At 37.0% G+C, this 27944-nt stretch overlaps 1 protein-coding gene across 1 annotated transcript; it reads right to left on the bottom strand.

The window, feature by feature from the left end:
• Nucleotides 1-27944, bottom strand: LOC123232469 (vomeronasal type-2 receptor 26-like). Its single transcript, XM_044658926.1, has 6 exons — nt 27799-27944; nt 24768-25059; nt 15941-16744; nt 12656-12883; nt 6068-6191; nt 1-896 (listed from the first exon to the last, which is right to left on the bottom strand). The coding sequence occupies exons 2-6, from the start codon at nt 24801-24803 to the stop codon at nt 1-3; spliced, it is 2088 nt and encodes a 695-aa protein (XP_044514861.1). The 5' UTR covers nt 24804-25059; nt 27799-27944.

Here is a 27944-nt window from a genome sequence, read left to right as displayed (position 1 = left end):
TCATTTATTCTTGATCTGTCCCTGGGTATTTCTGTCTGGCTTCAGGAGAATCACATAACATTTGGGAATAAAGATGCAGCCCAGTAGCCCAGCACTGGAGGCCAAGATGGAGAAGATCTCCACAATCACCATGGCCTTCCCTTTGGTACTCTGATATGTGGGCAGAAAAGTGGCCCAGACACTGCAGAACACCAGCATGCTGAAGGTGATGAACTTGGCTTCATTGAAGGTATCAGGCAGGTTCCTGGCCAAAAAAGCTACAATAAAGCTTCCCAAAGCCAGAAGGGCCATGTAGCCCAAGACACAGTAAAAGGCAAAGGCAGAACCCTCATTACATTTAAGGATGATGTGGCCATATTGAGAGTGTGTGTCTGCCTCTGGAAAGGGGGGGGAGGTTCCCAACCAAATGCCACAGAAAGTCACTTGCAACCCTGAGCAGATGAGGACAACATAGACAGACACTCTAGGATGTATGAACATGCGGATCCTGCTTCCTGGCCTGATACCCTTGAAAGCTAGAACCACTATGATGGTTTTGGCTAAAATGGAAGAAACAGCCACCGTGAAGACAATTCCAAATACTGTTTGTTGTAGGAGGCAGGTGGCAGTGGTGGGATGGCCTATGAAGAGCAGGGAGCAGAGGAAACAGAAGATAAGGGAGATGAGGAGAGTATAGCTGAGAGTCCTGTTATTGGCTTTGACTATGGGAGTGTCTTGGAACTTCACAAAGACCCCCAAAACCAGAACTGTCAGTAAAGAGAAGGAGACAGCCATACAGGCCAATGCCATCCCCACAGGTTCTTTCACATTCAGGAAGGTGACAACCTTGGGGAGGCAGAAATCTCTCCATTTATTTGGATATTCATCCTCTGGGCACTTTGTACAATGTTCAATATCTGCAAGAGAAAAAGAAGGATCCAAAGTTTTGGTTAAAACAATTATTTCTATATCCAGATATAGGAAAAAAGGCTTGCTAGCTGCAATGCCTCCTTACGACTCCAGAGGTCAAGAGGTCTCCATCTGTCTTTGCTGAGATTTACTGTCTTCAGTAAATAAAGTGGCACCTAAGGCTAGACCCAGTTTTTCCATGTCCTTTTTCATTGGCTGGTCTTAGATCTCATTGTTCCTCTGTAATCCTTTTATCCTTAACTGATGTCATCTGTTACTTTTTTATCCATTCTTTTAGTCCAATAAACTTGGAAAGTGGAGGCTTTTAGTATCAAATGTAAAGGTCAGTTTGGTGTGGTTTTGTAATATTGTACATCAACAACTCTAGCAAAAGATTGCGGTATTAATCTTTCTTCATTTCTTCAAGCTCTTGATTGACACCCTCCCATAATGAATTTGTGTGAGTTTTATCATGTTTTGCAGATGCTTATGCATTTTGTCTCCTTCACAAGAATGGGAGCTCTCTGAATTCAGGAATTATTTCCATTTTGACTTCATTTCGCCACCATTGATCACCAGTCTGTCACATGAGACTATTGAGTGACTGACTGATGATTTATTGCATAGGTGGCATATTTCTTATGGACAAATCCTCTTTTGTTTTGTAACTGGTAGACCACATTGTACTGTTTGCATCCTGCTCTGGAACTTTAAAAATATTTCTAGAATAACTCTATAGTTCATCAGAAGATTTTGGCTTCACTCTCTAACCATTGCTCTTATTTATGGATCTGGTTTCAGATGAACATCTGCTCGTGACTGAACCAGTGTTGAAGCCAAAATTAGGATCTTCAGAGATCATCTTTTCAACACATTTTATTTCAAACATGAAATCAAGGGAAATTAAATGATCCTGTGAGGTTACCAATGGGCCATCCACAGACTGATACCCATTGCTCCTGACTAACGGTACAATATTCAACTCATGTATTATGTTTGATCCACAGGGTGACACAAAAAGTCAGACACACTAGAGAATGCTAAAAGCAGCAGTCCTTTAATTTCATGAATTATTTTAGACAATATAAAAAAGGTAAAGATAAGGATAGAGGCTGGGACTAGATGGACCTGTGGCATCACTGCTAAAGGGAACTCACCAATTTGGAATTCCCTCTTACATTGCAGGTCAGCACCTAAAGTAAACCTTATGGTCTTACATTGTTCTAGAACAGTGAGGGGTTGGGTGACTTCTATGGGATTAAAAAATATTTTTCAGATGGAGGAAATGAAGGGGATATGATTGGGGATATAGGCTCTAAATGATTACTCAGTAAAACTCTAAATAATATGGAAATAGGTCTCAATCAATGACACATGTGAAACCCAGGGGAATTGTGTGTTGACTATGGGAGTGGGGTAACCATGAAAAAATTCTCTTAATCAATTAAATAGAAATCTTTAATTAATTAATTAATTTTAAAAATTAGAGCAGTGGATAGAGATTGAAGCCAAAATCTTCTGATGAACTATAGAGTTATTCTAGAAATATTTGTAAAGTTCCACAGCAGGATTCAAACAGTACAATGTAGTCTGCCAAGAATTATACCTCATGGACTTTACCAAGTCAGGGGAATATCTCTGAATTTCAGTAGAGGGACTAGTTCTCCCATTCAAATCAATAATTATCTGCAGAGAGCATGCATGGTTTGCTTTAGCAAGTCATGTAACTATCAATAGAGTGGAATTACAATACATACTTTATCTTCAAGTCAATTGGAAAGCAAGTGAAATGTATTTCCATTGTTGAGCACCTCTTATCAAACTCTCATTTTCTCCAGAAGTATCTGGGTATTTAGACATTTTTTCTCTGTGGGAAGAAGTTGAGAAGTTCTAAAACCTAATCATATGAATTCTTAGAATTGTAGCCCTAGAGAGAAAGTTTTGGTTTTTTTTCCCTTGGCCTGGGATAGAGATTTGCATTTTTGGATGGACATAGGCACTTGGTAAGAAGCACAGTTAAAGCCACATACAAAGTTTGGAAGTGGATCATGCCTGGCATTTGCAAAGACTGAGTGTGGGGAAGAAATGGGAGAGATATAGTGAGAGAAAGAAGATGAATGAGAGGAAGATGAAGAGAGGGAGGGAAATAGGAGCAAAGTAAATGGAGGCAGAGAGATAAAGAGAAAGAGACAGAGATAGAGATGAATAAAATGTTAGAGACAGAAAGAGAAGGGAAGACAGAACAGAGAGAGGGAGAAGGGAGAGGGAGGAAAGAACATATTGATGGCTGTAGCTGTAATTTGCAAAAGTTTCCAGGTTATGTCCCTAATATTGGTGTCAGAAGAACTGAAGGGTGGACTTAATTGCTCTCTTTACTGTTCCTTTTTTTGTAGCTATCAGGCATCTGGTTCCTGATATTAGCTTCCTTAATCTAACATTCACATCCCATAAAATTTTATCTCTTCTAGCATAAATCTGCTCTTCCAGGTAATCTTGACTGACACCATAGTCCCAGCTATTGTAATGATGGAGAGCAGCACAGTATCAAGAGGACATCTGGAGACTTCTGGGTTAAGATGGTGGCAGAGTAGAGTAAGGATGACTTTCTCTCCTTACAAACAGATATATCATACCTCCAAAGGACAAGAAAACAAATCCAAATGAAAGAAGGGACCACACAATAGGGTCCAGAATCGAAGGTACGTGAGATTTGGGCACTTCCATGCTATAAGGGGAGGTGGAATAGCTCCCATCAAAATGTGAGCGGATCAACCCTCCCTGACCCCACCCACAGTACCAGAGGCAGAGGTTGCTTTCCAGAGTTAGAGCCAGAGGGGGCACAAAATCTAGCTCCTAGGCAGGAAGCTAACTGGCACCACTAGAAGCTTGCCCCTGAGAGCAGCAAGACCTGAAACCCCAGGTGACTGGAAAACTCAGACCTTGGAGAGTGGAGTGGGGCTGAGAGAGGCAGCTGCAGTACCCAGCATGCTCAGACTCAGGGGAAAAGCCCAGGTAGAGGAGCAAAGATGGCCCAAGTTCTGGGCTCTGGACAGCTGGCTAGGAACATGGGGGCTCAACCCTGAAAACAGATAGACCAGAGATCCCAGGAGGGTCCCCAGAGAAACCAGGAGACTCACAAAGTAGCAGAGCCCAATTTTTGGGACAAAACTCCACTGTTTGACAAAAACTGTTGGAAAAATTGGAAAACAATATGGGAGAGATTAGGCTTAGATCAACATCTCACACTCTACACCAAGATAAATTCAGAATGGGTGAATGACTTGAATATAAAGAAGGAAACTATAAGAAAATTAGGTGAACATAGAATAGTATACCTGTCAGATGTATGGGAAAGGGAAATTTTTTAAACCAAGCAAAAGTTTGAAAAAATTACAAAATGTAAAATAAATTATTTTGATTATATTAAATTAAAAAGGTTTTGTACAAACAAAAACAATGCAACCAAAATCAGAAGGGAAACAACAAATTGGGCAAAAATCTTTATAACAAAATAACTCTGATAGAGGTTTAATTACTCAAATATACAAGGAGCTAAATCAATTGTATAAAAAAAAAAACAAGCCATTCCCAATTGATAAATGGGCAAGGGACGTGAATAGGCAATTTTCAGGTAAAGAAATCAAAACTATCCATAAGCACATGAGAAAGTGTTCTAAATCTCTAATAATCAGAGAAATGCAAATCAAAACAACTCTGAGGTACCACCTCATACTTAGCAGATTGGCTAAAAGGATAGCAGGGGAGAGTAATGAATATTGGAGGGGATGTGGCAAAATTGGGACATTAATGCATTGCAGGTGGAGTTGTGAACTGATCCAACCATTCTGGATGACAATTTGGAACTATGCCCAAAGAGCTCTAAAAGACTGCCTGACCTTCGATCCAGCGATAGCATTGCTGGGTTTGTATCCCAAAGAGATCATAGATAAACAGACTTGTACGAAAATATTTATAGCTATGCTTTTTGTGGTAGCAAAAAACTGGGAAAAAAAGGGATGCCCTTCAATTGGGGAATGGCTAAACAAATTTCAGTATATGCTGGTGATGGAATACTATTGTGCTCAAAGGAATAAAGAACTGGAGGAATTCCATGTGAACTGGAAAGACCTCCAGGAATTGATGCAGAGTGAAAGGAGCAGAGCCAGAAGAACATTGTACACAGAGACTGATACACTGTGGTAAAATAGAATGTAATGGACTGGCAGCAATGCTATGATCCATAACAATTCTGAGGGATTTATGGAAAAGAATGCTACCTACATTAAGAGTAAGAACTACAGGAGAGGAAACACAGAAGAAAAACAACTGCTTGAACACATGGGTTGATGCGGGCATGATTGGGGATGTGGACCTGAAACAACCATGCCAATGCAACTATCAATATATCTAAATAAGTCTTGATTGATCACACATGTTAAAACCAGTGGAAATGTGTGTTGGATATGGGGGGGAGTAAAGGGAGGTGAAGGGGAAAGTAAAAACAAAAATCGTGTAATCATGGAAAATTTTTCTAAAAAAATAAAAAAAAAGAACACCCAATTCGCTCTGCAGAGGCATGTATAGTGGTGATGGTCACTGCTCTGTATTTGAACATGAAACCAACTTGTTTTAATGATGTTTGAAGATTCATCTTAGACTAAACATCTCACCTTAAATCACTCAACCTAAATAATGCTGTATATCCTGAGACACTCAGACTGCCTCATTTCAATCAGCCCCTTTGATTTCCTGCAGGACTGGAATTCTGCTTCCAGGGATGACTTCATCCAGGCTTCCACTTCAGCTAGAATATCTATATACATAAAATTATAGATATATATACACTGACATATTCATACAAATATACATAAATACATACCCTGTTGACACTAACCATTATTTCCAGGACAAGAATAAGGGCTCTTTTTAGTTCCTCAAGGAAAAAAGACATAAAATAATTTTATCCCTTTATATCACACTTCTCATTGCATCATGACTTCAAAGGACCCTTCCCATGATTACTTTTGTCAGAAAATTTCTCCAATTTTCTTTGACCTCATACACTCTCTTCCTCTGACAGTGATAGTCCTGGGGGTTTGTAGGTGACTGTATAAGAATAACCTATCAGTTATTTTCTATATTAGGAATTATGTAAAGTGAGACCAGTGCAGAAACTTACTATTCTGACTGGAAATCTCCCCTTCTGGGCATGGAGAGCAGTCAAAGCAGCAGGCAGGCTGCCCTTCCAAAGGGATCTTCCTAAATCCAGGACCACAATTGTTACTGCATACTGCACAGGGAACCTACGAGAATAACAGGAGAGTTAAATATGCATCTTTTACTGAGAGCTACTGACATTTGGGGTAGAAAAATGGAATCTTATATATGTAACCTCTGTTTGATAGCTACCCCATAGATAGGTAAGTTGTAGTGTAGATAGAATATTAAGCTCCAAGTTAGGAAGATCTGAGGCACATAAGATCGGTGACCCTATACAAATTAATTTACCTTTGCCCCAGTTTCCTAAACTTTCAAAAAAGCTTAATAATAACAATACCTCAAAGGACTGTTGGAAGCATAAAAATATTTTTAAAAGCACTTGGAACACACTAGGTGCTTAATAAATGTCTCTTCTCTTGCCCCTTCCTTTTTATATGTATTTTTATGTAATATGTGTTTCATATTAGTCATTTTGTGTAAAAGATCTCAAATGGAAAAAAGACCAAAAAAATGACAGAGGGGACTACAGAAACTAGGAAAGGAAATGTCTAGGATATTTCCATATTAGACTGTACACTAGGGAAAGAGCAGGTCTTAGGCCCCCTAAAAACTTTGAGTCACAGATCCAGTGTGCAATTAGAAAGGGGAAGTGTGCCCATGGATGACCTTCTCAGCTAAGGGTTGATCCTAGGCTCTATGTTGTTCCATGAGAGGAGCACTTTCAGTAAAAAACAAAAAAAAAACCAACAAAAAAAACAACATTGTGGCTTCCATCCTGAGTGTTTGTATTGTCTGGGCACTAGTTTCTATCCTAGTCTGAGTTCTACAGAGAAATAATCAGGACAGGATTCCCTAACAGAAAAGAAGCTGAAATTCTGTCATTCTGAACCAGCAAAGCTTCCCAAATGGTTGATAGTCATTGTACTGTTGCTTAAATGACTCAGTCATTCCACTGTTGCTCAAATCCAAAGGCAAGATTTGAACTGAGTACCTCCTGCCTTTCTGCTTGGCTTTCAATCCACTGAGCCACCAAAGTGCTCCCCAAACAAAGTATTTCTTGAAAAATAAGTGGCTTCTGAAACATCCTGAGGAGAAGAAAAATTAAAGTTTGTACTACTGAAATTCTGTGATGAAGACCAGACCCAAACATCCCTATTCCTGAAGTATTTTTCTTTTATTTTTAAAAATTTCAGCCAATTACTTGTCTTTTTAAAAAAATACTTTCTGTCTTGGGATCAGTACTATGTACTGCTTCCAAGTCAGAAGAACAGTAAGGCTTAGGCATTAGGGGTTAAGTGACTTGCCTAGGGTAGCATAGCTAGGAAGTGTCAGGTCAGATCGACTCTAGATCCTCACATCTCTAGGCTTAGCTCTCAATCCACTGAGCCACTTATCTGCTCCCCTCAGCCCCATTACTTGTAAACACTATTTTTATAGCACTTTAAACATTTTTTAAATCCTAAATTCTCTCACTCTCTTCCCCCATCAGTGATATGGTAAGCAATGTGAAAAATATTTTAAATGTAAAATCATGTAAAACCTTTTTTAGTATTAGCCCTTTTGTGGAAGAAAATGAGAAGAAAAAATGAAGAAAGAAAATGAAATATAGTATGCTTTGGTATGATCTGTAATATCATTTTCTGATAAGAAAATAGAGAGCAAATTGAGTGACAACCAACAGTTTGGAATTTCGAACCTCACCCAAATACCATGAGCCAAGAGGCAAGAGACAGTTGCTTCCAACACTATAAAAAGGCATGAACTAGCCATTCTGGCTGGCAATTTGGAATCATGCTCAAAGGGCTATAAAAGAATGCCTGACCTTTGATCCAGCCATACCATTGTTGGGTTTGTACCCCAAAGAGATCATAGATAAACAGACTTGTACAAAAATATTTATAGCTGCGCTTTTTGTGGTGGCAACAAATTGGAAAAGGAGGGTATGTCCTTCAATTGGGGAATGGCTGAACAAACTATGGTATATGCGGGTGATGGAATACTATTATAGGCGAACTGGAGAGACCTCCAGGAACAGATGCAGAATGAAAGGAGCAGAGCCAGAAGAACACTGTACACAGAGACTGATATACTGTGGTAAAATTGAATGTAATGGACCTCTGTACCAGCAGCAATACAATGACCCAGGACAATTCTGAGAGATCTATGGTAAGAACGCTGCCCACATTCAGAGGAAGGACTGCAGGAGAGGAAACATATAAGAAAAACAACAGCTTGAACGCATGGGTCAGGGTGGACATGATTGAGGGTGTGGACTCGAAACTACCACACCAATGCAACTACCAACAATTTGGAAATAGGTCTTGATCAAGGACACATGACAAAACTAGTGGAAATGTTCATCGGCCATGGGTGGAGGGAGTGCGGGGGGTGAAGGGGAAAGTAGGAGCATGAATCATGTAACCATGTTAAAAATGAATATTAATAAATGTTTTAAAAAAAAGGCATGAGCTGAGGCAAACAGGCTCTCAGTTGTGAGAATGGGGATGACACCAAGTGGCTGGGTGGGTAGGCCAAGCACCCTGCTCTAGTTATTTATATCCTGCTTGATTGATTATCACACTACCATTTACTGAGCTGGTAGATAAATACTTATTACCTGATTAACAAGAAGAACATCATCAACCTTCAGGTCATTGGTCAGGGCCAAGGTGCCTGGCCTGTCCATGGCCAGAGAGGAAGAGACATCTCTCCAGCCAACCAACACAACCTGATTATCAATGGATCATCCATCTCTATCATCAATAGTCTAGCATAGATTCCCAATACCTCAGTCCTCAACCTTGATCCTTCCCCTGAGTTATTATAATTAAATTCTTAAAGCTCATTTAGGTGAAGACTGATTTTATCCTAAAGATCAGTTTAATATTCTGGCACCTAGGGGAAGGGAATACTTTAGCTAAGTCACATTCAAAGGCATTATCCATTCATCATCAACATCTATCTTTATCATCAACAATTATCCAATCAATCCTAACATTTATCTATCAACTTAACCCCAAGACAGGTAGCCAGAGAAGCTGTGTGATTCAGTTCACAGCTTCTCACACAGTCACTTAGTCTTGGGCACTGTAGGTAGGAATTGGTGCTCAGCTGATCTACGAATATTTGGGGACCTTGTGTTCACTATCTCAACCTTGGTGTTCCCTTAGGCTTCCCATCCTTACTCAGCTTAGGTCCTTATACCATCTGAGGACCTTGGGCCATCTCTCTATCAGGCCCAATCCATAGGGCCCATGACAGATCTTCATCAGTTCTTTACCTGGAGGCAGATGACATTTTTCACTGTGTGTCCCTTGGGATCATCTTGGATCATTGTATTACTGAGAATAGCTAACTCATTTAGAGTTGTTCACTGAACAACATTACCATTACTGTGTTTAGTTCTCCTGATTCTGCTCACTTCACTCTGAAGCACTTCATGATAGTCTTCCCAAGTTTTTCTGAAATTATTCTAGTTGTCATTTCATATAGTATGATAGTATCCCATTACAATCATATATTACAATTTACTTGGCCAATCCCTAATGTTCACTCCCTCACTTTTTAATTCTTTGTCACTGCAAAAAGAGTTATTATAAATATTTTGTAATATATTTTTTATTTTTTATCCCTTTGGCACAAAACCCTAGTAATAATATTCTCTTAAGTATAATTGATTAGTTAATTAAATTAACTAAAGTAAAAGTTCTTCTTAAGAAGAAGGGTGTCCAGCTTAGTGAAAGAGTTTAAATTTACCTTGAGAGAGAAAAGAATGTCCAGAATTCCCAGAAACCCAATGGAAAGAACAGTTAGAAATACTAGACATTCTCTAGAGCTTCCTCTTTGGGGAAAAGTGTCTAGGGAGTTGAATCTGATCAATCTTGGAAGATTTTGTTGGTAGATAGCTTTTGGAAAACATCTTTATATCTGAGAAGATTATTAGAAAATCAACTGAATTAGAGAGATTTCCTGAAGCTGTTCTCTGGAACACTGCAGTGGCCAGCAGGGAGCATCAGAGGACATCAGAGAGCATCAGAGAGCAGTATCTGTGTAACCTGTCATGAGTTGAGTTGAATCTCTGTGGCTGGGCAGATACAGAGATACTGTCAAGCTGTAAATATATATAACTAAAGAAGTTTTAGAAGAATTATAATTAGTTTAATTTAGTAAGATAGATACCCTTATTAGATTGTAAGGGAGTCAAGCTAGGTCTGATTTCAAATTAGGCAAGAAGTAGTCCTTTGCAGGACAGAGAGGTTTTGTGTTTTGTTGAGTATTGATTATTTTAGGGATAATTACATTTTACAACTCATATCCTAACCTATTTCTATATCCTCTGTCTTGTCACTGCATCTTCTTATAGTTTAAATAAATAGGTTTTGTAGTAGTCTGTCTCCTGTCAGTTTCATCTACTGACAGAACCAGCTAGGGCCTACCAGCTATAACAGTATCTATACCGACTGACAATCAACTGGCCATAATCAATGTCAAGATCAATACCATCTATTACAATTCCTTGGTGAAAGATTTGTATGGTTTCACAGCCCTTTGGTCATAGTTCTATATTGCTCCCCAGAATAGTCAAATCAGTTTACAACTGCCCCATAGTGTATTGGTGTCTTAATTTTCCCATATACCATCCAACTTTTCTCATTTACTTTTTCTGTCATAATAGCCTTTCTGATTGGTGTGAGATGGTACCTCATAGTTGTTTTAATTTGTATTTATTTAATTAAATATTATAAAATTTATATTGGTTTAGATTATGTTTCTATGTAACTATAGACAGCTTTGATTACTTCATCTCAAAACTATCTGTTCATATCCTTTGATCATTTATCATTTGGGGAATAATGTGTAGCCTTTTATATTTGGCTCATTTTTCTATGTATTTGAGAAATGAAGCCTTTATTAGGAAAATTCCAATTTTAATAATTGTTATGATTACTATGTTTTATCTTCCATTCTGTTTCCTCCTCTTTATCCTCCTTTCTGTTTCTTTACTCTGACCATTTTCAAAAAGATGTACTTCTGACCATTATCTTCCCAATCTTCTCTCATCCCCCTTTCTTAAACTTCTTTCCTTCTCTTTTCCTGTAGAGAGAGGTAGATTTCTTTATCCAACTGAGTGTGTATGATCATCTCTTTTAGATCCATTTCTGATGAAAGTAAAGTTCAAATACTTTCCTCTCCATTTTCTCCACCAGCCATTCCACTTCAAAACTCTTTTGTACTCCTTTAATGTGACTATTCTAGGGGCAAAGAAAATAGGTTTATAGCCCATAAATTACCTAAGGAACCTAAGTATGACAATAAAAGGAAAAAGATGCATCATTGAGGAATTAGAGAAATATAAAATATAATTCCTGAAAATATTTGAGCTATATTGAAATGTTGACATTCAAAACTGAGTTAAGAAAGTCATAAAAATATTAACATAAAAGTACAATAAGAGACTAAAGAAAGATAAGTGTTTTTCTAATGTAGAGATATAATTCATATGTTATCTCTGAACTTTATTGTTTAGCATCATTATTGTAGATTAATTAGAATATACCTGGGTGTGGGTGTATAATTCTTGATGATCTCAAGGGAAGAGTGAAAAGATGTGAAGAGAAATACAATAGATGGGAAAGGAAGGCAGATTAGGGATATTTTCTCACATAACCAGTGTGCATAGGTTGATCTCTGTGCAAATATGAAACAAGGGTGAGGAGTGGCTGGCAATTCAATTTAATTCATATTTGAACTGCTCAGAAAAGGAAAAGATAGAAAAATAAAACACGAAGTCCTAATGAAGAACAAGAGAGAAGGTAGATTACAGGAGAGGTATGGCCTAAGCAAAATAAACGGTCACTAAGGACGGACAAAAAGATTTTTAACTCTTTTTGAAGTGGCAAAAAATGGGAATCTTAGGTGGCAACCCAAAATTGAAGAATGTCTGAATAAGTTGTGACTCATATAATTGGTTAGATAGCACCAAGTGAAGTGAGAAAAACAAGATGATCTAATTCTGAAAACACAAAAATATGGTAAAAACCAAAACAAACAAAACTTTGAAAGAATTAGGAACTCTGATCTTTGTAATAACGAACCTCAAATCCAGAGGATTAAAGATGAAATATGCTACTCAATTTCTGGTTCAGAGATGAAGAACCTGGAATGCAAATTCAGGCAAAATATTTTATGGACAGGACTAGTACAAAAATTTTATGCTTCATTTTTTAAAACATTTATTAATATTCATTTTTAACATGGTTACATGATTCATGCTCCTACTTTCCCCTTCGCCCCCCGCACTCCCTCCATCCACGGCCAATAGACATTTCCACTAGTTTTGTCATGTGTCCTTGATCAAGACCTATTTCCAAATTGTTGGTAGTTGCATTGGTGGCAGTTTATTATTCCTTTTAGCACAATAGTATTCCATCACACGCATATACTACAGTTTGTTCAGCCCTTCCCCAATTGAAGGACATATAATAAATAAATCAAGGATTGCTCTTTTGCTTAGAAGTATTAATATGAGATTTAAAATATTTCTGACCTTTGCATCCCACCAGCCCCACACTATGATATCTTCGCAGATTGTGAAATCTTGACGAAATGGAGCTTTCGGGAGAAACTGTCCCACTTTCACCAGAGCATCTGTCTCATTCTGAAAGAAAATATAATTCATAATGGCATATTGAGCCTCAGAACTTCTTGTCTCATCCACAAACATCTGATCACCAGCATTGTTGGTAAATTGGGTTTTCTTCAGGAAGGGGTGCAGCTGAAAAGGGAAAGGAATCCTACTTTTAGGTAGTGCCTGAGGGAAGGGCTCTCTTTGAAGTACAACCTTTGCATTATATCAGAGATACAGGACATTTTCGTAGTCTTTATTCATATTTGAGTGCCCTAGTTTTATTTGGAGGTCTGTTAAAATTTGACTTTCTACTGGGACACATAGAAAACACACTTCTGCAACCTGCAGCCTTACTTCCATCTCCACGATTCCTAATTTCAGTCTTGACTCTTAAGTATCTTTCACCTATTTTATCTAATCTATTGCCAAGATCTATTCATCTCACTTATGTAACATCTCTCAAATATGCTCTCCCTCCTCATCCACACCAACTAGATTCATTGGCTTTCTTTAACTTCTGCCTAAAATGTCATCTTCCGGAAGCTTTCTCAATTCTCTCTTAATTCTAGTGCTCTCACTCTCTGTTAATTCTTTCTATTTTTTCCCATTTGTTTTCTATATTATTTATTTGTATATATTTATTTTATTTTGGCCTTTCCCATTAGATTGTGACCTTCTTTAGGGTAGGTAGTATTTTTTTTAATTTTAAACCCTTAACTTCTGTGTATTGACTTACAGGTGGAAGATTGGTAAGGGTAGACAATGGGGTTCAAGTGACTTGCCCAGTGTCACACAGCTGGGAAGTGTCTGAGGCCGGATTTGAACCTAGGACCTCCTGTCTCTAGGCCTGGCTCTCAATCCACTGAGCTACCCAGCTGCCCCCAGAGTAGGTACTATTTTTGACTCTTTTCATATCCACAGAATTTAGTACTGTTCCTGGCACATCGTAAATGCTTAATAAATGTTTATTGATTTGTTGACTGTTTCACCATCCTTTTCTGTTCATTTATTTCAGAAGGTAGGCCAAGTGTAAGAAATTTAAAAGTATTGCTTCTGAATTTAATCTTCAATTATTCAAATTCTAATTTGTAAAGTTATATTTAGATAATTTTTCTGGCATAATTTTGAAGATATTCTTCTAGGTAAAGGACTCCAGTTTTTTGGAAATAAAGAATATCTTCTATATACACAATAAGAAAAAGGTAAAACATCAGAAGGTAATTTTTAGTTTAATGTCAACATAGGGTTCATAAGACTATATCTGAGAAGATGATGATTTTGGATGAGAGTAGTTTGGATTCCTGTACTTTCATCAGATTGGGTAACTGATGAGCAAACTCCTTCTTCTAATTCAAATCAGTGATTGCCTTATGAATTGGCAAATTATTCTTTTGGAGAGTAACATGGGATCTGTACTTGGATGAATTCCCTAGGATTACCTGGACTATGTCAAAAGCATGATTTGAACTCTAATCTTCGTAACTGAAAGATCCACTCTAACATTATTAGGAATCATTACCTCTATAGATCGTAACTTCAATTCTAAGATGGAGGCAACATATAGAGTGTATTTAAATGAGTGATAGTAAAATATATTTGCCTTACTATCTAGAGATTAGATAAATAGGGCTTTGAAATGAAAAGGATGAATTAGGGAGTACAAAGTCCATGAATATCTAACATGATAGATACCCAAAATTCATGGATAATTTTATGATATGATGATCTTTCAAGGTATGAATTGAGATTATATAGAGTAGTGATTATTGTATGTCCATTTGGCCCAGAAGACAGAACTTGTGGCAATGGCTAAAAATAAAAGAGAAGCTACTAATGGACATCAAGACACATTCCTATAGTCCCTGTTTTTGGGGAGGCTGATGCTGGTGGATCATTAAGGCCAGGAATTTTGAGTTGCAGTAGGCCTAAAGATGATTGGGTGTCTGAGCTAATTATGTCTGAGTTAATACTGTCCAAAATAATATGTAGAAATAAATAGTACAAATAAAACAAAAAAAAATGTTGAGTTCATCGGAGTAAAATTTCACCAGTCTATTTCCTGGCAGGTAGCCAAGGTCAGAGAGAGTAGTTCGAGTTTCCATAGTGATCAATATTAGGATCAAGCATATGAGTTATCATTACATGACTATCCCTTGACATGTATAAATATACAGATAGATAGTTTCAAGAATAAAATAAATAATAAAAACAGCATTCAGTTCTGGTTTTCACAAAGATGGAGCATTAGTTTCTATTGCCCCTTCTACAGAGACTAAGGATTCCATTACTGAATTTTGAAAGGGAATGGAATCATAGATTCAAGTTTAGCTGCCATATGGAAAAAGTAATTTAAAAGTCAGACAACCTGTGAGTGGTACAGAAAGGACCAATGTAACTTCTTTCCTGAAAGACTGAATCACTTAATTGTCATTAAAAATTTCAAGAGAATTTTGAGACAACTGAATTTACTGTAAATACTGTAAAGACATCCTGAGGAGAATTTTTGAGACTGATATCTGCACAGAGTGAACTAGTGGGACTCTGTTTCCATGAAGGTGAAAAAAGTCAAGAGCTTCCATTAATGGTGAGAGGAGATTTTACCCAGAGTCTTTTTCATCAGAGATATGTAATTAAAATGTTTCTCTGCCTAATTTTTGTTATGCGATAAATATAATGTATTGATGTGTAGTTAATAAGATGAATGTTTGTCTAATCCAGGACATGATGAAAGAGGTGGCTAAAAACCACCTCAGAAAATTTTTCACTAGCTGATAGAGTAGCTCATCCAATTGACTATTGGCTTCTTGTCAGCCAGAGTAGGACACATTATATCAAAATCAGTCTAACATAGGCTAATGTGAAATACTGTTTCAACAATTATAGGTGCCACAAAATGGAATAAGGTATATAAAGAAATGACATATTATTCCCTGACTAGGAGAACACTGACAAAATTGTTGTTAAAGGGTTTCCTGCCCAGGCTGCAACAATGTCTACTTGATGGAACCAGAAGTCATTTCCAGATTCAAGACTGTGAAAGAAATACCAATACTTCAAATTACAACTCACGAGTGCTGGAAATTAGCAATACAATCTGTGAGAAACATCTAATCAGAGAATTATAGGGAGATGAAGGGGACTTCTTTATCCATTTCATCCCATCAGTACCAAAAATAGATTCCAGTATATCATAGCTAATATTACCTGCCATGAATGAGGTTTCAAATATTCTTCATTTGTCATTGATCTTTTCTCCAGTTTTCTTATAAATATTTCATGGAGAGTCCAAGCCACAGCATAGATAGTATTGTAGATGGTGTAGCTGAAGCCAGACATGGTCATATCAAAAGAGCACAATGGCAAAATCTCCAAGGAAGCATTTGGTGAACATATTTCTTGTGGTGGGTATTCTGGTTGATCTGGGCATCTAAAAGCAGAGTGCCAGAATCCCCTAAGTAAAGTATCATCTGGATATTTTGAAGGAGTTATTTTCTTAAGAAAAGTCTTGAAACCAGGAATTTCCCTTGTCAAGTATGAAAATATGAGAGCCCCATGGAAACCATGACCTTGACTATAGAGAGGTCTCATAGTAATGTCCCAGTGAGATGTGCCAATCCACACCTTCCCTATTCCAAATGCAGGCAAGTGTGAGTATCTCAAAATCATTAATGAATCTGTGTCACCATGGATAACAATCACTCTGGTTGATGATGCCATGATCCTGGGTATGAAGTCCTCATGTGATTCCGTATGTGTTCTCTCACTGACACGGATTTTTTCTGTGAAGGACACACAAACACCTTTCTTTGCCATTTCTTCTCTTATTTCCCAGAGGAATTTTTCACCTCTCATATCATCTGAGACAACCAGCCCTATCCAGTTCCATTTAAAATATACCATTAAGAGGACAAGACCTTGGTGGAGAGAAGTATCTTTGAGGGCCATCTGATAGAGGGAAGGAAACTGGACCTTGTCACTAAGAATGGAGTCAAATGGACCATAGCTGATCTGGAAGAGAAAGAAAGAGGTATCAGCTTGTCCCATGGTGATACTGAGAGAACTGAAACAAAATGTAAATTTGGAGCCGGACCATTTTTGTTGACAGAAAAGGTGATGCCAGTTTTAGTCCACAGTTTAGGATAAGTGGAATTTTAATCCTTGAAAAATCTCTCTATTTATCCCTTTGAGTTTTCAAGGGACAGTGATGTGGTGCAATGGCAGGATTCAATATAATCAGAAGGTTTGGGAATGGGTTAATTAAATGATGAAAAAATTGATGGATATGAGAAAGGAATGCCATGGAAAAAGAGAGGAGAAACAATGGAATAAATAATTTCACATAAAAGAGGTATACATGTCATGGCTTTTACATTACAGCATGAAATTTTGAGGGAATGAAGCAGTACTTGAACATCACTCATATGTTTTTCATCAAGGAAGTAAGTATGTAAATACACAATTGGGCATAGATATATTTGTTTCTTAACAGGAAAGTAGGAGGGTAATGGAATAAGAGAAAAGGGAGTAATTAAAAAAGCAGGACTGATAAAGGTAGGAAGTGAAAAAGGAAAATTTTTTACAAGAGGTTTCTTTGACAAAAGTCTCCTTTCTCCAAATAAATGGGAACTGAATAAAACTTACAAAAATAAAAACCATTGCCAAATTAATCAATGGTCAAGTGATATGAGCAGGGAATTTTCAGAAGAAGACATAAAAGTTAACTATACACCTATGAAAAATGCTGTATATCACTCTTGATTAGAAATATGCTGATGAAAACAACACTGCTATAACACCTCCCACCAATAAGATTGGATAATATAGTAGAAAAGGAAAATGACATACGTGTGGGAGGGAAAGTGGAAAAATGGAACACCAATGCACTGTTGGTGGAATTATGAATTGGTTCAACTATTCTGTACAAGATTTTTTTTACTATGTTCAATGGGTCAATTAAGCCTTTGACCCAACATAAGAGTACTAGGGAGGCAGCTAGGTGGCTCAGTGGATTGAGAGTCAGGCCCAGAGTTGGTGTCTGAGGCCAGATTTGAACCTAGGATCCAACAGGGCTTTCAATCTACTGAGCTACCTAGCTGCCACCTAGCAAATTCTTCTCCCTTTACCATTCTTTGTGTACGTTAGGTGGACAGGTGTTTTTTTTTTTTTTTTGCAACAGGGCTAATATGGAAATATTTTGTATGACTTCATATGCATAATCATGATATCAAATTGTTTAACTTCTCATTGTGTAGAGGAGGGATGAGATTGTGAAAGAGAATATGGAGCTCAAAATGTAAAATAGGAATATTTTTTAAAAATCTGATAATCCTTACCCCACCCTTCAACCACAATATTTTTTCTCATCAATAAAAGAATGTTCATTGATGTCATGATAGAACTGATTGATGTCAGGTCTTCCTTATTGTGACCTTTGTTGTCTGCTATTAGAGGATCAGATATGTACCCACTTATCACACTTTGAATGATCTAGTCATTTCTGAAAGCAGATGCTATTATCCCATCCTGTCAGGATCAAAGAAGAACTACCCCATAATGGAAGCACCATTCTGATTCTTTCCTATCCAGGACTTTATGCAGTAGCATACCTTCTGGTGAACTAAGATGCAATATGAATTCTTTACATGGATCCCCTGATTTAGGGATCTCACTTTGGTTTCCAAATACCAATAAAGAGTTAATCTCTGTGACCTTTGAGCTTGCAGTTTTTGTTTTCTTCACTAATCTTCAAGTGTATGACCAGAACTCTCTGAAATCTCAATGCTAGTGAAACCACGAGATTTCCTGAGCTTATCCAAGGCATCTAAATCCTGAACCTGTGTTTTTAGGGATAGGGATAAATAATATTGAATGAAGCTGTGAAAGCTTTAAAACTAGGACTGATGATATAAATGGTGGCCTTCAATCACTCCTCTTTTGATATGACTAATTGCATATTAAAAACTGGTCTCCATTTCATTTAAATCATTTTCCATTATTTTTTCAATGAAGACATTACTACTTCTGTTCTGGGTTCCAAACCAAAAAAGCAGTCTGTTATATACCTGACAAACAATGACAATACTCAGTATGCATCCAGGCTGAAAAGTACATTAGACCATGTTTCTCATACAGCTGGTAAATCTGTGCCTTGTGGATTCATTAATAAAGTTGATTACCTATTTGTGAGCAATGTCATGAGTTTATTCCTGAACCTGAATTTTCATAAAGGTACTTATGGTTCTCTTAGTACAGTATTATAGATAAGCTTATCATTATTATAGATTATAAATAGGCTTATCATTGCTCCTCAAACTAGTACCTTCTATGCCAGTGCTCATTCTTCATTCTCTTTTTGAAAATGACACTCTTCTCAATGAATTCAGGTTGAACATTATTGGATTAAATAATTTCAAAAAATAAAACATGAAAAGTGTGATGTAAAATCAGTCTTTCAACTGGAAATCCAGGCATGTAAACACTAATCCCTACTCTTGCACCAGTGAATTGTGTAATAGTGAGTAGTCATTTTATCCTTTCCTATATTTAGTGACACTCATCTGTGTGATGGGCAACTTTATGCAAGTTATCCATTAGATACTTTCATGAACTGCAATATAAATGGTTCCCATTCTCCACTTGGTCTACAATTTGGATGATGCCCCATTAGATGTTTACCTTCCCTGATGATTGAGTCAGCTTACAGGTGCAGTGACAAGAGGATTGCAATGGTGTCAAGAAGACCTGAGATGAAATTCTGCTACAGAAACTTCTTAGCTGCATGATCCTGGACAAGTAACTTAATTTTTCTCAGTCTCAGTATCTTCTTCTGTAAAATTAGACTTATAATAGCACCTGAGAGGGTGGCTGTGAGGAACAATGACAGTATTTATATCAAGCATATTAAAAACCTTAAAGCACTTCATAAATACTAGTCATTGTTGCTGCTGTTATTTTATTACAAATAATAATATAATAGTAATTTTTTTCATTGATAAAGGAATAGAGAAAGGCATAGTCAGGTTGAATAAAATTAACCTGTGGAGACTTCCTGGTTAAGATGGCGGCAGAGTAAAAAGCAGCGCTTAAACTCTCCTAACTGAAACATATAGGACTCATCAAGGGGACATAAAAACAAATCCAGACGAACGGAGGGACCCCACAACAGGGCACAGTGTGGAAGATACATGGAATCGGGGCATTTCCATGCTATAAAGGGGTGAAACAGCTCTCACTAAATCGTGGGCGGAGCAATCCCACACACACACACCACACCACCTACAACACCAAAGCCAGCTCAAGAGAAATAGAACAAGTTTGGGGCACCCATTGAGTCATTGGCACCTCCAGGGCTTGTTCCTGAGAGCAGCAAGACTTAGGACCCCAAAAGGCTAAAGAACGAGCATGGACTTTGAGCGAGGACACAGAGCTCAGGAGCGCGTGAGCGAAGGCTCTGAAACCCTGAGAGGGGAACCAGTGCAGATGGGTATACGACTGTGGAAGCAGAGCCCTGAGACTTGTAAAGGAGCCTCCAGGCAAAGGATCAAGCAAGGGGGTCCAGCAGGGGGTGGACCCTTGAGAACAACGAGACCTGAGTCAGTGTGAGGATAAACCTGAGAATGGACTGGGCTAACAATGGCAACCCAGAATCAGGAAGGCCAAAAGAGAAAGATTAACAACAAGAAGAAGAAATCTTTAACACTCAACTACTTTTACACAGAGAAAATCCAGACAACCAAGCAAACAGAAGAGGAGAACAAACAAGCATCCCGACCCTCACAAAATAATGAAAACTGGTCACAAGCTCTTGAAGAGTTCATATATGAGATGACGAAAAAGTTGGAAAAGATTTGGCTAGAGAAATGAGAAATAGCTCAAAAGGAAACCAGGCAAGAAAATAACAGTTTAAAAGGCAGAATTTTGCAATTAGAAAGTGAGGCTAAGAAATCAAATGAACTGATAAGCAAATTGAACACCAGAAATGACCAGATTGAAAATGAAAACCAAAAGATCATAGCTGAAAACCAAAAGATTATAGCCGAAAACCAATCCCTAAAGGCTAGAATAGAGCAATTAGAAGCTAATGATCTCTCAAGACAACAAGAACAAATAAAACAAAGACAAAGGATGGATAAAATAGAAGGAAACATGAAATATCTCAATGAGAAAGTGACAGACCAAGAAAACTGGTCTAGAAGAGACAGCCATTGGTCTTCCAGAAAAAACAGAAATTAATAGAAACTGGGACTCCATACTAAAAAAATTATTCATCAAAATTGTCCTGAAGTTCTACAACAAGAGGGCAATATAGACATTAAAAGGATCCATAGATCACCCTCTAACTAGACCCAGAAAGGGCAACACCAAAGAATATAATAGCCAAATTCAAGAGCTTTCAATAAAAATAATAACAAGTAAGGGCACCTGGACAGGAAAATCAAAACCTAATTGGAAATTAAAGAATATGATTCTCCAAAACCAATTAGTAAAAGAAGAAATCATAGAAACAATCAACAATTTCATTGAGAATGACAATGATGAGACAGCCTACTAAACTCTGTGGGATGCAGCCAAGGCAGTACTCAGGGGGAAATTTATATCCTTGAGTGCATATATTAACAAATTAAGGAGAGCAGAGAATAATGAATTGGGCATGCAACTCAAAAAATTAGAAAGTCAGCAAATTAAAAATCCCCAGATGAAAACTAAATTAGAAATACTAAAAATCAAGGGATAAATTAATAAAATCTAAAGTAAAAGGACTATTGAATTAATAAATAAGACTAGGAGCTGGTATTTTGAAAAAACAGATAAAATAGACAAAGTACTGGTCAATCTAATATAAAAAGGAAAGAAGAAAACCAAATTGACAGTATCAAAGATGAAAAGGGAGACCTCACCTCTAATGAAGGGGAAATTAAGGCAATCATTAAAAACTATTTCTCCCAATTATATGGCAATAAATATAACAATTTAGGAGATATGGATGAATATTTACAAAAATATAAACTGCCTAGATTAACAGCAGAAGAAATAGAATACCTAAATAATCCCATATCAGAAAAAGAAATTGAACCAGCCATCAAAGTACTCCCTAAGAAAAAACCAACAGGACCTGATGGATTCACAAGTGAATTCTATCAGTCATTCAAAGAGCAACTAATCCCAATACTATACAAATTATTTGATATGATAAGCAAAGAAGGAGTCCTACCAAATTCCTTTAATGACACAAATAAGGTACTGATCCCAAAGCCAGGTAGACCAAAAACAGAGAAAGAAAACTACAGACCAATCTCCCTAATGAACATAGATGCAAAAATGTTAAATAGAATATTAGCAAAGAGACTCCAGCAAGTAATTAAGGAGACCATCCACCATGATCCCGTGGGATTTATACCAGGAATGCAAGGATGGTTCAACATTAGGAAAACCATGCACATAACTGACCATATCAATAGTCTAACAAACAAAAACCATATACTTATCTCAACAGTTGCTGAAAAAGCCTTTGACAAAATACAGCATCCATTCCTATTGAAAACACTGATAAGTATAGGAATAGAAGGACCTTTCCTAAAAATAAATAAACAGTATATATCTAAACCCCTCAAGAGGCATCATATGCAATGGGGATAAATTAGAAGCCTTCCCAATAAGATCAGGAGTGAAACAAGGATGCCCATTATCTCCTCTATTATTTAACATAGTACTAGAAACACTAGCAGTAGGAATTAGAGAAGACAAAGAAATTGAAGGTATCAAAATAGGCAATGAGGAAACTAAGCTATCACTCTTTGCAGATGATATGACGGTATACTTAAAAAATCCTAGGGAATCAACTAAGAAGCTTGTAGAAATAATCAACAACTTTAGCAAAGTTGCAGGATACAAAATAAATGCACATAAATCATCAGCATTTCTAAATATTTCCAACACATTAGAGCAGCAAGATTTAGAAAGAGAAACATCATTTAAAATCACCCTAGATAATATAAAATACTTGGGAATCTATCTACCAAAACAAACATAGCAATTATATGAAAACAACTACAAAACACTTTCCAAACAAATAAAACTGAATCTAAACAATTGGAAAGCTCATATGTAGGACAAGCTAACATAATAAAAATGACCATTCTACCCAAATTAATTTACCTATTTAGCGCCATACCTATCAAACTACCAAAAAACTTCTTTACTGAATTAGGAAAAACTATAACAAATTTCATTTGGAATTAGAAAAGGACAAGAATATCAAGGGAAATAATGAAAAAAATGTGAAGGAAGGAGACCGAGCAGTACCAGATATTAAACTATAGTATAAAGCAGCAGACATCAAAACAAAATGTTACTGGCTAAGAGACAGAAGGGAGGATCAGTGGAATAGACTTGGGGTTAATGACATCAGCAAGACAGTGTATGATAAACCCAAATAGCCCAATTTTGGGACATGAATCCACTATTTAACAAAAACTGCTGGGAAATTTGGAAAACAATATGGGAGAGATTAGGTTAGATCAACACCTCATACCCTACACCAAGATAAATTCAGAATGGGTGAATGACTTGAATATAAAGAGGGAAACTATAAATAAGTTAAGTGAACACAGAATAGTATACTTGTCAGATCTCTGGGAAAGGAAAGATTTTAAAACCAAGCAAGAGTTAGAGAAAATTACAAAATGTAAATTAAATGGTTTTGATTATATTAAACTAAAAACCTTTTGTACAAACAAAAACAGTGTAGTCAAAATCAGAAGGGAAACAACAAATTGGCAAAAAAATCTTAATAACAAAAAACTCTGACAGGGGTCTAATTACTCAAATATACAAGGAGTTAAAGCAATTGTATAAAAAATCAAGCCATTCCGCAATTGAAAAACAGACAAGAGACATGAATAGGCAATTTTCAGGTAAAGAAATCAAAAGTATCAATAAGCACATGAGAAAGTGTTCTAAATCTCTAAAAATTAGAGAAATGCAAATCAAACAACTTTGAGGTATCACCTCACACCTAGCAGATTGGCTAAAATGAAAGAAGGGGAGAGTAATGAATGCTGGAGGGGATGTGGCAAAATTGGGACATTAATGCATTGCTGGTGGAGTTGTGAACTGATCCAACCATTCTGGCTGGCAATTTGGAACTATGCTCAAAGGGCTATAAAAATGCCTGCCCTTTGATCCAGCCATACCATTTTGTGTTTGTACCCCAAAGAGATCATAAATAAACAGACTTGTACGAAAATATTTATAGTTGTCCTTTTTGTGGTGGCAAAAAAACTTGAAAAGGAGGGTATGTTCTTCAATTGGGGAATGGCCGGACAAACTGTGGTATATGCTGGTGATGGAATACTGTTGTGCTCAAAGGAATAATAAACTGGAGGAGTTCCAGGTGAACTGGAAAGACCTCCAGGACCTGATGCAGAGTGAGAGGAGCAGAGCCAGAAGAACACTGTACACAGTGATTAATACTTTATGGTAAAATCGAATGTAATGGACTTCTGTACCAGCAGCAATGCAATGACACAGGACAGCTCTGAGGGATGTATGGAAAGGAACACTACCCACATTCAGAGGAAGGACTGCAGGAGAGGAAACATATAAGAAAAACAACTGCTTTAACGCTTGGGTTGGCGTGGACATGATTGGGGATGTAGACTCGAAACCACCACACCAATGCAAGTAACAACAATTTGGAAATAGGTTTTGATCAATGACACATGATAAAACCAGTGGAAATTTGTGTCGGTTATGGGTGGGGGTTGCGGGGGGGTGAAGGTGAAAGTAGGAGCATGAATCATGTAACTATGTTAAAAACGAATATTAATAAATGTTTTTAAAAAATTAACCTGTGCTTCTGGTTTGCCAAATTGTTAAGATTAATATGATCTGATTTAATTACGGAATCAATCTGAACTGTTGATTCCTGGCGGCCACATTTTAAATATATATCTATAAAATACCATAATTTCCCTCTTACATGCCTAAAGGATTAGCTAATAAAACCTAAAAGAACGAAAAAAAAATTAACCTGTGGAAACTTGTAGAGGTCTAGTATTGTCCCCATCTGGACAGAGAGAGCTGAAGTGACTCCTCCAATAACAGCCACAGACTTGTCCTGCTTCCTGCAGCTGTAGTTAGGAATGAGTTGGCCTTGCCCAGAGAGCCACCTCAAGGAGCTCTCCAATGTTCTTTCATCACTGTGGTAGGTGTTGTAGAGGTGGAATCCCAGGGAAATATTGGGCAACAAATTGGGATCTCTATTTATCTCCTCTACAGCAAATAGTAGTGCCAGAGCCTGCTGGTAATTTTTGTGGAACCACCTGTAGGCATGAGTGCCATAGAATATTAATAAAGCCAACAAAAACAATACTTTTCAGGAGGAAGAATTCCCCAGCCATGTGAGTCAAAACTAAAGTCTCAACCTGTTATTCAGCTTATTTGCCATGTAGTAAAAATAGCCCTGTCCATGAACCTTGTTCCTATACTCTTTCTTTCTTGTGATTCCAGAGATAGTGAGGATAATTGGCCTTAAGTTTTTATGCGACTCTATTTACCACCAATAGATATATAGTATCAGATCCACCTCGATGCTACAAGACATCTGTGTGTTCCTTGACCTTAGGAAAACTATTTTATAAAGGATAAGAACATAAATATGCCAATAAACATAATACAAGGTGGTATAGTTAAATAGCATTGATATAAAAGAAAGCAGAGTAGAGGTTAGGTCCCATCCCCATGAAGAAATAAAGGAAGGCTTTACGAAGGGCCAGAAATGTGAGGATGTCTTTGCCATATGGGTCTTTGGGCAAGTTGCCATTCCAACAGAAAGAAATGAATGATACAAACCTGTTCACATAGGTGTGAGAATAGTAGGAACTGCACATTTGGGCTCCCAGTTTTTAAATTTGTTCCTTTCTCATATATCTGATAAAAGATGTGGTTTCCCTACTTTCTCACATTTTCCCTTTCTGTACTGATTCTGAGAAGAATAGAAAACCAAATTCATTAAAAAGATTGTTGTTTCGTACCAGGTCTTCAAACGAGAACCAAATAGTAAGGAAAAGACACCACAGGTGTTCATGGTAATGGTTTCAAACTTATCCAGTGTAGTAAGATTTCTCCAGTAGTTACCAACTTTCAGGAAATCTCTGACTGTTTTACTGGAAATAGAAACTGAGGATTACAGTATCACAAATTGTGTTTAATTAACTTCACATGATACCATCTGCAGCATTTTCAAAACTGTCTTGAAAATTCATTTGCTGTGTTTCTGAAATTTAAAGAACTTGTGTCCATTATTTTCTCCTTTGCTCATTTTCCATTCAATTTGAATCAAGGAGGACAGAAGGAGAGCCTTAAGTTTCTCCAAGAAATGCCATTCTTAAGACAAAATTTTAAAACTGCATAGAATTTAGAGGACATTTGACTTAGAAATGGATTTTAGTTTAAAGTCTCACCATGAAATGGTAAAACTTTCTTTTCCTTCAAAAGCAAACCAATTCTCCCTAGTTGGAGAATAATAATGAAAGAAAAGAGAATAAGAACAAGCATGTTAAAGTATTAAATAAATAACCTATAATGAAAATGATTTAATTATTTTTTCCCTTTATACAAAAAAATCTATTATGGTCCTGGAGAATATCTGGAATATCTTCTTAATTATGAGAGAAAAGAAACTTAAAAAGGGAAATAGGGGAATCCAGAGTTGTTAAAAAATTGACAGAGTATGACATAAATCTATAGAAGCATTTGATCATAGGAAGGTTCAAAAGGATGCTCATCTGCCAAAGGAGTGTTTCTTGATCTGCCTCCCACAAGTATTAGGGTTAATTGATGAACTGCTTTTGGTTGACCATCACAAAGGGAAATTGTCCAGAAATTGGTGTATTTTAGTTTGAATCCCAATTCCACAGGCAGACTTACAGAGGCTTATAGACATGTTTACATTGCTATTCACAGAATGTCCTGCTAGAAACCCCTAAAACAGGGTTTCTAACAAGGGAACTGATACAGGATGAAAAATAAAACTAAGGCCTGGCCATCAGCACAAATGACAATAGTTTGTCCATGGCTCATAAAGGAAATATAGCTCCTGTTCTTTTAGAAGGCTACAGTTTAGAAAAACAGACATAGAGAAACTGGAATATCCTCACATATGACCTGCTGAAAATCAGAATATTCTAGACATCACTGAGAAAGAGTAGATATTTCAGAAAAACAGTTATATATCTTGCTCAACACTTAATACACTGGTATTCTGAGTATGCCTCTTTTTTCTAAGAACCCCAAATCTACTTGTCCCTCAGTTTTTTACTCTGTTTAAGGGTGCTCTAGTCAGTTTTGTTGAGATATCCTATCCTGGACTTCTCTGTGTATCAGGAACATATAAATAGTCCTATGGAACTTCAAGGAAAATAATAAATTTATATACCCCCAGAGAGGGAGATGATTTAATGTTATATCTTCCAATGGCAGGGTACCTGGGACAAATATAATATCTTCAATGAAATAGGAATCCCCAGTATGCCCTAAAATGTTATGTTCACTTTTTGACAGACTGGCAAATGTAGAAAGGAAATATGAGATCTTTCATTGTTATAGATGGGGTAGATCTCCTGACCCAATTTTAGTACATTCAACACCACTAACTCTGCCCAAGGTTTATAAAAATGATAGAGGGCTCAAGAACTTCAGAGTAGTAATCTAATTTGAGTACTCTTGATATTCATTTCTATTTTTAAGTATCAATATTAGGTCAGGAATAGGAAGTCAACATGATAAAAGACTGAACCTGGTTAGGACTGAGCTTTTTGGATATGATTACTTACAGGGGAACGAAGAGGGGGAAATAGAAGAAAATAGTTTTTTTTCTGTTTTAACTCTGAAGGTCAATGGAACATAAAAAAATGTGGAGGATGTAAAAGAATTAAGATACAAGAAGAGAGGGGAAACGTCTATTGACTCATGTTATATAAGCCTTCCTTCTCCCCTTTTATAAAGATCACTTTGTAATCATCATAGGAAAAAGGATACCACACAGATAGAGAGGCACTTACTGATAAGGCTTACACGCTTTGTTAGGAGGACTTTCAAACAGTTTTGCTCCTGTTATACTGTTCACTTCAACTGAGAATAAGGATAAAAAGATCCCAATTATCAGGTCCCCATCTTGGGAAACTATGGGGTTAATCTGGGGGAAGCA

Source organism: Gracilinanus agilis, chromosome 1 (assembly GCF_016433145.1).
Source record: "Gracilinanus agilis isolate LMUSP501 chromosome 1, AgileGrace, whole genome shotgun sequence".
Classification (NCBI taxonomy): Eukaryota; Metazoa; Chordata; class Mammalia; order Didelphimorphia; family Didelphidae; genus Gracilinanus; species Gracilinanus agilis.
Note: the sequence above shows the minus strand (reverse complement) of the source record. Positions and strands in the feature narration are given on the sequence as shown.